The sequence below is a fragment of the Penaeus vannamei genome, chromosome 21 (genome assembly GCF_042767895.1).
Source record: "Penaeus vannamei isolate JL-2024 chromosome 21, ASM4276789v1, whole genome shotgun sequence".
Classification (NCBI taxonomy): domain Eukaryota; kingdom Metazoa; phylum Arthropoda; class Malacostraca; order Decapoda; family Penaeidae; genus Penaeus; species Penaeus vannamei.
Genome location: NC_091569.1, coordinates 16,813,673 through 16,823,672, shown reverse-complemented (window position 1 = coordinate 16,823,672; position 10,000 = coordinate 16,813,673). Strand labels below are relative to the sequence as shown.

Here is a 10,000-nt window from a genome sequence, read left to right as displayed (position 1 = left end):
GTGTCTCTGTGTGTGTATGTCTCTGTGTGTGTATGTCTGTGTGTGTGTGTGTGTGTGTGTGTGTGTGTGTGTGTGTGTGTGTGTGTGTGTGTGTGTGTGTGTGTGTGTGTGTGTGTGTGTGTGTGAGTGTGAGTGTGAGTGTGAGTGTGAGTGTGAGTGTGAGTGTGAGTGTGCGTGTGCGTGTGCGTGTGCGTGTGTGTGTGTGTGCATAGATAGACAGACAGATAAATAAATACATATAAAGACAGATAAATACACAGAGATAAATAAATATAAAGACAGAGAAATACACAGATAGATATATTTTGATAGATAGATGGATACAGATGGATATATTACAGCCATGCGATATCGAGGCAAGAGTTTCAATCATGCGGTAAAATCCGCGTCAACTGCACCGTTGCTAAAAATATTTGTGGCTCGAGGATTTTTTCTTTTTTTATTTCATTTTTTTGCCACGTTATGAAAGTACGAAAAGAGAAGGGTGTTGCGAAAGGAGGAATTGTGAAAGCAAAGCGAACGTTTCACTTCCATTTTCTCATTCTTCCTTTAGCTTCGCCTACTCCCACGGGTAAATGAGGATAAGAGAGGCAGACGGGAAAGTGAGGATAAGAGGCAGACGGGAAAGTGAGGGCGATAAGAGGCAGACGGGAAATGAGGAGGATAAGAGGCAGAAGGGAAAGAGAAGAGGATAAAAGGCAGACGGGAAAGTGTGGATAAGAGGCAAACGGGAAAGAGAAGAGGATAAAAGGCAGACGGGAAAGAGAAGAGGATAAAAGGCAGACGGGAAAGTGTGGATAAGAGGCAGACGGGAAAGAGAAGAGGATAAGAGGCAGACGGGAAAATGAGGATAAATGAGGCAGACGGGAAAGAGAAGAGGATAAGAGGCAGACGGGAAAATGAGGAGGATAAGAAAGGCAGACGGCAAAAATGGTTCTGCAGGTGGATAAACAGAGGTCTGTGTCTCCAACTTATAAACTTGCTTTTGCTCACCCTTGACCTGCGACGCTTCTCTATTTGCGGCTTCAATTACGGTCTGAGGAAGAAGAGGAGGGGAGAGAGGAGGAGGAGGAGGGGGGAGAGGAGGAGGAGAAGGGGGGAAGGGAGGTTGGGGTGAAGAAAAAGGGGGAGGGAAGATGGAGAGGAGAGAGGAGGTAGAAGAGCAAGAGTAGGAGGAGGAAGAAGGGGAAGAGGAGCAAAAGGAAGAGGAGGGGGAAAAGGAGGAAGAGGAAGTACAGGAGGAGGAAGAAAGGGAAGAAAGAGAGGAAGGGGAAGATGAGGAGGAGTCCCACACGTTTCCGAGCACCTCCCCCCCCCATCACCACCCACCCCTCCATCTCAAGCGCCATCCCGAGGCCAAGGTTCCACCAGAGGCGAGGCACGGAGCCCTCCAGCAGAAGAGAAAATAGCTGTCTGCGGCCAATCCGTCATCCAGGCAAGCCATAACAAAGGCGGACAATGGCGCGGGATGACCTCGAAAGCGCGAACGAGTGGCCGAAAGCGCTAAGTCGATGGACATCCGTCAGCGGATCGATCTCGCGGGAATGGACGCAAATTGATCGCATTGGGTTGGAATTGCTTTGCTTTCTTTTCGAAATGGACGTTACTTTTTTTTCTTTTCTTTTTTTTTCTTCAATTTTTTAGTTATATTTTCTTTCTCTCTTATTTTTTCTGTCCATTCAGATTTCCCTTCTCCCTTTTCCTCTCCCTCTCTCCTCCCCTCCCAACTTTCTCTTTACCTCTAACCCCTTGCCTCTCCCTTTCCTTCTCCCTCTCCCTTTCCTTCTCCTTCTTCCTCTCTTACCTCCTCTTCCTCTTCCTCTTTCCCTTTTCCTGTGCCATTCCCTTTCCCTATCCCTATCCCTCTCTTTCCCTCTCCCTTTCTCTTACATCTCATCTTCGTCTGGATAAGCCCGCGAAAAAAAATATGCCTGATCACCATACATGGCTCATAATCTCCCTTATGAGCGTGGGACTCTCACCCTTAAAGCCACGGAACTGTCCTTTACTGCCCTGTGTCGCGGAGACGCCCTTCTTTCTTAGCCTCCCAGCACTTAATGAAACTTTCTTTTCAATAACCCTCATGGGACGTGTTCCGATGTACGGCAGAAACATTGGGGCGCTGTTTGGCTTCTTAAGTTGGGGCGAGTTCGGGCGCAAGAAGAGGGAGAGGTGGAAACAGCTGGGGAAGAAGAGGAAGAGGCGGAAGCGACTGAGGAAGAAGAGGAAAAGGCGGAAATGGCTGGGGAAGAAGAGGAAGAGGCGGCAATGGCTGAGGAAGAAGAGGAAGAGGCGGAAATGGCTCGGGAAGAAGAGGAAGGGGCGGAAACCGCTGGGGAAGAAGAGGGAGAGGTGGAAACAGCTGGGGAAGAAGAGGAAGAGGCGGAAGCGACTGAGGAAGAAGAGGAAAAGGCGGAAATGGCTGGGGAAGAAGAGGAAGAGGCGGCAATGGCTGAGGAAGAAGAGGAAGAGGCGGAAATGGCCCGGGAAGAAGAGGAAGGGGCGGAAACCGCTGGGGAAGAAGAGGGAGAGGTGGAAACAGCTGGGGAAGAAGAGGAAGAGGCGGAAGCGACTGAGGAAGAAGAGGAAAAGGCGGAAATGGGTGGCGAAGAAGAGGAAGAGGCGGCAATGGCTGAGGAAGAAGAGGAAGAGGCGGAAATGGCTCGGGAGGAAGAGGAAGGGGAGGAAACCGCTGGGGAAGAAGAGGGAGAGGTGGAAACAGCTGGGGAAGAAGAGGAAGAGGCGGAAGCGACTGAGGAAGAAGAGGAAAAGGCGGAAATGACTAGGGAAGAAGAGGAAGAGCCGGCAATGGCTGAGGAAGAAGAGGAAGAGGCGGAAATGGCTGGGACAGAAGAAGAAGAGGCGGAAACGGCTAGGGAAGAGAGGAAGAGGCGGAAATGGCTTGGGAAGAAGAGGAAGAGGAGGAAGAGGCGGAAACGGCTGGGAAGGAGAGGAAGAGGCGGAGATGGCTTGGGAATAAAGGAAGAAGAGGAAGATAACGAAGAAGGAGTAGCGAAGAACAGGCAAGGGAGGATGAAGACTGGAGACTGTAGATATATATGAAGAACACGAAGAAAGGCAGCGAAGGAACAAGCAAGAGGAAAAAAGCTGAAGAATCGAATCAGAAAACGAGTAAGAATTTGAAATTGACACGAGACATCATTCGAAATCTTATCTGTCTTATCCGGTCTCCATTCCTTACATTTGTTATCGATTTCACCTTTCCTCATCATCATCATCATCATCATCATTTCTTAAACTTATTCTTTTTCTTATCCTTATCCTTATCCCGCTCCACACTAACATCCACCTCACAAAGGCAAATCTCCGGCACCATGCAAGCACAATCTTATAACGAGAAACGAGGACTCTCACGACCAGCCTCCGAGCGCCCCTCCAGCGATGCCCCGACGCGACCCCCAACGAGCAGCGCGACAGGAGCGGAGACGCCGGCGACATCCTATCAATATCGACATCAACCTGATACCCCCCTCCCTCCTTCCACACCCGAAGCCCCTCCTCTGCCCATACTCCCGGATCGCCCCCCCCCCCCGTCGCGTCATTCGCCCGGGGGCATTAACTTGCGCAAAATACAAATGTGCAAAAAGGCCGAGACGAGCGTGTGGCACCATGAATCAGCCCGAGAGGCCTGCTTTACGACAGCTGGCGTCCGCACAACAATAACTCCCACAATAAAAGCTTGACGGTGAATTTTTCGAGGAGGAGGAAAACAAGAGGGCGGGAGCCGGGCTTGGGCCGCCTCCCCGCTTGTCTTGATCGCTTCTGTGGATATATGCAAGGACGCCCTCTATTTCTCTGTCCCTGTTACTGTGTCTGTCTGTCTGTCTGTCTCTCTCTCTCTCTCTCTCTCTCTCTCTCTCTCTCTCTCTCTCTCTCTCTCTCTCTCTCTCTCTCTCTCTCTCTCTCTCTCTCTCTCTCTCTCTCTCTCTCTCTCTCTCTCTCTCTCTCTCTCTCTCTCTCTCTCTCTCTCTCTCTCTCTCTCTCACACACACACACACACCACACACTCATACTCATACTCATACTCATACTCACACTCACACTCACACTCACACACTCCAACCCACTTTTAACTAATACATCCTAACCGTTAAAGCCACCAACAATCTTAACCCTACATCCACACAAACAGAGAAACAAGTACAAACACACAAACAAACACGCGCACAAAATGTACCCGGTTTTAAGAGCACCCCTGTACTCCGGCCAAAGATAAAACGCGTAATGTGGCCTCGCAAGACATATGACCCACGACCCAGGACTGCGTGACCTAGACGCGACCTCACTCCCTGTGACAGGAAGGTCATAAAGGCAACCGGTGCGGCAACTCATCCGACAAAGAATATTTGAATACACTAAACCGGTTTTAAGACGTTATGAATTGCAATTAAACTAAAAATATAGGAAAAACAATATGGGTAATAATGATGATGATGATGATGATGATGATGATGATGATGATGATGATGATGATGATGATGATGATGATGATGATGATGATGATGATGATGATGATTGATGATTGATGATGATGATGATGATGATGATGATGATGATGATGATGATGATGATGATGATGATGATGATAATGATGATGATTGATGATGACTGATGATGATTGATGATGATATTATCATCATCATTATCATAACAATAATCATAACAACCACAATAATAATTAAAAAATAATAATAATAATAACAATAATAATAACAAATAATAACAATCAATTACAATTAAACAATAATAATAATAATAATGACGATGATGATTATGATGATAAAAATGACAATAATAAAAACATTTCAATATATAATAATAATGATGATGATGATGATGATGATGATGATGATGATGATGATGATGATGATGATGATGATGATGATAATGATAATGATGATAATGATAATGATAATGATGATGATTGATGATGACTGATGATGATTGATGATGATTGATGATGATATTAATAATGATATTAATAATGATATTATCATCATCATTATCATAACAATAATCATAACAACCACAATAATATTTTTTTTAAATAATAATAATAACAATAATAATAACAAATAATAACAATCAATTACAATTAAACAATAATAATAATAATGACGATGATGATTATGATGATAAAAATGACAATAATGAAAACATTTCAATATATGATGATGATGATGATGATGATGATGATGATGATGATGATGATGATGATGATGATGATGATGATGATGATGATGATGATGATGATGATGATGATGATGATGATGATGATGATGATGATGACGATGATGATGATGATGATGATGATGATGATGATGATGATGATGATGATGATGATGATGATGGTGACAATAATGATACCACAAACAACAATAAAGAGGGAGGGAAATACAAAACAGTAATAACGGTAAAAAGCACCAATGAAAAATAAGCATTTCCGTTTCCATTCGGACGGAAAGCCTTTTATGGCGGGATAAGCTGCCCCATATTGACCTTATATCCATCACATTTGCGATAAAACGCCCCAGCCCCACGTAACAAATGCGTGTAAACAAACACACACACAAAAAGCATCATGGTGTGTGCTCCGGGTTCATTACTTTCCATCTGCGCCATAATTCACTTCAACGCCCGTGGAGGGAATACAATACCTATAAATATAACACTGGAAAAGCGGGGAAGCCAAACAAACGATTCAGGATGTTAGGCGTCAAAGCAAACGTTGAATTAATGTGTAGTTTTGGATAACGTTTTTTTTTTTGGACTCTGCCTCTTCCGTAAACAAATATTACGTGACCTTTGCCAATAAAACTCTCTTGATCTTCGGTGTAATAAATATACCCTCACAGAAACACCCGGTTCCTTTTGTAGCGAAAATAAATTTCATACATTATACAATACACATGACTATACTCCACATAACAGCAAGACGGCACTGATTCGGCTCATCCAGGGCCTCGTCCGACGGAGAATCTCAATAGAAGAATTTCCACACAAAGGCCCTGCGAGTACTCACCCTTCGTGGACGGATGGATGATGAGTTTCGTGGGCGGGCTGGGCGGCGGCGTGGGCGGCGGTGGGTGACAGGGCGCCGCTCTCGGATGGATACGCCGTCTCGCCCTCGGTGGTTATGGCTTGAGCTTGCTCCTCGCCGCCCTCCAGCGTGGCCGCGTCCTCCTCCGTTTCGTCAAAGACGTTCAAGGGGGAGTCTACTCGAGGCGGGGGGAGAGAGGGGGGAAGGGAGGCACAGTGCCACCCACAATGATAATTTGTGTAATCTACATGGCAATTACTGTACTGTTTATGCTTAAAAATATTTATAGTTACTACGCCCTTAACAGCTTATGAGAAGCAAAACAATTCGTGTTATTAACCACAATTACGTTATATGACAGAAAGACAAATGATGATGACGAGACAAACATTAAGGTCCTTGACATAGGCACAATCTAGACTTGAATATCATTTACTTATAATCAAACATAATCTTACGTTATCTGACTAACTGCAGTCGCATCACGTTGCAGTGCAATCTACCCTGTCGGTGCAAAGACAGAATGACCAAACAGGCACAAGTATTAGAGCAAGAAAAAGACGCACAGATGAGCACCTACCGTGGACACTTTTGTGCGAGTAAAGAAAACAGCCAGAGCCACACACCACAAGAGGAAGCAGCCCGAAGTGCACGGTGTTACAGTTAGCCTCTTGACTCTGTTACAATATTGTTCGAGCTCCCTGGGAAGTAACTCAAACGGTCTTCGCCCCGCCCGTGTCCCCGGCGAACTCTTTCTCGAGCCTGTCCCTATGGATCGTCTATTCCGTCGCGCTCTCAACGAAAGGTCCCGCCTCTAGTCATGTCATGAATTGCATGAATGCCCATCCCGCCGAGGGAATCAAAGACCCCTCGCCTACGTCAGGTCACTACGAACGCCTCAAGCAACCTTATCGACTCATCTAAAATAATCACTGGCTTTCACTGTTTGAAAGATGTGGTCTCTTCTAGTTGTACTCTTTCATGTTTACATTTAAAGGCAAGCGACCCTCTATGCACACATTCAAACTCTAGGCAACAAGTCCTGTTGTTGCTATAATGTTTGATGTTTTCCCACAACTCCAAGGCCATTCATTTTGACTATGCCATCTGAATGTTTTCTCTCTCGTGGGTGAATAGAGTATCTTCAGAACAGTGTTCTTTTAGAATGTATTAATCATAAAGTAAGTAAAACAGCTGTTGCATCTGCTAGAATGTCTACACGATTCGTCATTTTTCCTCCTATCGCTATAACTTGTGTCTGTTTCAAATTTCTTAAAAAGTAAAGTGTACACTAAAACTATGGTCTACACCCACCTCAAATCAAAGTGTCAGAGTCGTTTTAACACTTAGGCTCTTCTCAAGACCTTTTTGATCGAGACCTTCTGTCGGATCGCCCCGAAATGGCGGCTACTCTAGGACCGCATGAAGATTTGTCGGAGACACAAGGTCGTTATTTTTGGCAAAGCCTGATCTGATATAACCTGACATACTATGGACGCATGGACTTGCATCATTAGTATGTCATTTATATAGTCTAGTGGTTATATTTCGATACTATTTCATTTTACTATGTGCATACGCATACTCTGTATATCATCGATTACGTATGAGAATGAGAGATAGTATCTATGCCTGTCGCGTAGGGGCTCCAACCAAACATCGACAAAGGAGCATTAATGGGATCATTCATAGGCAACATTGATAGTAATTTCTAAGCACTAGCTAAGGCACTTTCCTGTCGTAGTCATTACCACTACTGTAATTCAGTCTAGGAAACACTTCAGCCTAAACAACAAAATTTAACCTCACCTACTATAGTTATTGATAACTAAAATAACGACAATGACATAATCTTTTATGCAGCAATGTTAACACGGAACGACTTCATGTTTTCGACGACGAAAGGCCATCGAAGCCCCTGCGTAGTTCAAATCTATAGAGGAAATGTCGGTCCACCTGAGGGCGTAGGGCGGTTCCGATACTCCATCGGCGCATTGGATTGCCAAAGCGCCGAGTCAGGTCTCGAGAAAAGGCTCTTGAGTGCGACCCTTAATCCTATTATACCTGCTTTAGGCCTACTTAACTCGGCCTAGGCCTATGATACCTTGCAGAGGAGTTGCCGTGGGCGTGGGCGTGTAAGGTGAGTGGGGCGGTGAGAGGGCAGAAGAGGGCGACAGCAGAGGACGCTCGGGAGTGCAGTGGTCCAGAGGGTACCCGGGATCCAGTACTGTTACAGAGGGGAGAGGGGCAGGGCGAGGGTGGAAGGGAGCCAGAGTGTTAGTGACACCAGTGCCAAGCTGAAGGGAGGAGGGGATGTTAACAAGCAGACGCTCACACACCATCAAACCCAACACAATAAAACTCATCTATCCTGTGGCTGTGGTGTCGCAATTTGCAACGGTCTGTAACTTAACAAAACGGTATATGCTGACATAACCACTGAAGGAAATAAAGATACACGCAATCAAAATAGACCGCAAATCATCAAAATATGCTGAAAATGATTCAAAACCAGAAGCAGACTCTACCTGTGCGAACCACCTTCAACGAAGGTGGAGGAGGGCAGCGAGGGTTCCGAGCGACGCGGACAACGGAACTCACGGGCTCCTCTTACGCGGGGTTCGGGCCGGAACTCCGGCGCGTAAACCGAACCCCAGAGTTAAAGAGTTGAAACCAGTTGAGTCGAGTTGTAAAGTGCGAGACCCCAGCCACATGTGTGAGCAGCGGGGGGAGGGGGGAGGCTGAGAGTCTAGGTGCAGTAGAGACGACAGCTAGAGGTCTTGCCACTACGCACTAAGACTCTGGGAGACTTACACTAGGTTAAATGTACGCTCTATTGGTTATGATAGAACTGTTAGCTGCTTTTTTCTCCTATCAACGAGTAGATTTTAGTAGAAAAGAAAGTCAGGCATTTAACTATTTTCTTAAATCGAATCAGTCTGTTACCAAATGAGGAGTCTTGATAACCAAGCATTACACAAACAATTAAGATTAACTATAATCACGTAATTTAAACATGTAGATATCACGTAAAATTTAGGACGAGGACCACAATACAGAATTGTTAACCATAAACTAATTAAATTTAGAAAGTCAAGTAGAGTCTTAGTCTTCGAGAAACATCAGTGACGGTGTCTGCGAGCTGAAGACCAACACTTACCCGCGACAACCTTGGTCTAGGGGGACAAGCCTTCCCTGTGACACGTTCTGCCAGTCATGACTGTGGTGCGTTATAGACAGAGAATAAGGAAAGAAGGAGGGAGGGAAGGAGAAAGAACAGAAAGAAGGAAAAGAGGGAGGAAGGGAGGGATGGAGGGAGGAAGGAAGGAATGAAGAGAGGGAGGGAGGGAGGGAGGGAGGGAGGGAGGGAGGGAGGGAGGAAGGAAGGAAGGAAGGAAGGAAGGAAGGAAGGACGGAAAGAAGGAAGGAAGGGAGAGAGGCAGGAAGGAAGGGAGAGAGGGAGGAAGAAAGGAAGGAAGGAAGGGCGAGAGGGAGGGAGGGAGGGAGGGAGGGAGGAAGAAAGGAAGGAAGGAAGGAAGAGAATGAGTTAGAGAGGGAGGGAGGGAGGGAGGGAGGGAGGGAGGGAGGGAGGAAGGAAGGAAGGAAGGAAGGAAGGAAGGAAGGAAGGAAGGAAGGAAGGAAGGAAGGAAGCAAGGAAGGAAGGGAGGCAGGGAGGCAGGGAGGGAGGGAAGGAAGGCAGGGAGGGAGGAAGAATGAATAGAAAGAACCAAAGAAAGGGGAAAAGGCAGGGGGATAAAAGAGAAAGAAAAGAAAAAGACACAGAAAGTATGTTTACTTGTGATTTTATGTACAAAAGTTTGAACCAAAGAAAGGCAAATCACAGAACCTCCTGACCACAACCCGGAAAGAGACCATACCGATCTTATACTTACCAGCAAAACGCATTATCTTCCGAGTTCGGTTTCTTGACAATCTCAT

The 10,000-nt window shown here is 45.8% G+C and overlaps 2 protein-coding genes and 1 pseudogene across 2 annotated transcripts in view; 1 reads left to right on the top strand and 2 right to left on the bottom strand.

Moving 5' to 3' along the window:
• Positions 1-10,000, top strand: part of LOC113817238 (uncharacterized) — a gene marked incomplete in the record, with an annotated part of 166,148 nt that overhangs the window by 135,334 nt on the left and 20,814 nt on the right.
• Positions 1,356-3,337, bottom strand: LOC138865537 (octapeptide-repeat protein T2-like; annotated as a pseudogene).
• Positions 5,196-10,000, bottom strand: part of LOC113819226 (uncharacterized) — a 6,879-nt gene continuing 2,074 nt past the window's right edge. The window contains exons 2-3 of the mRNA XM_070135990.1: positions 8,166-8,288; positions 5,196-6,236 (exon numbers count right to left, since the gene is read on the bottom strand). Coding sequence (XP_069992091.1) covers positions 6,040-6,236; positions 8,166-8,288 — 320 coding nt within the window. The 3' untranslated portion in view covers positions 5,196-6,039. The remainder of the gene's footprint in view (positions 6,237-8,165; positions 8,289-10,000) is intronic.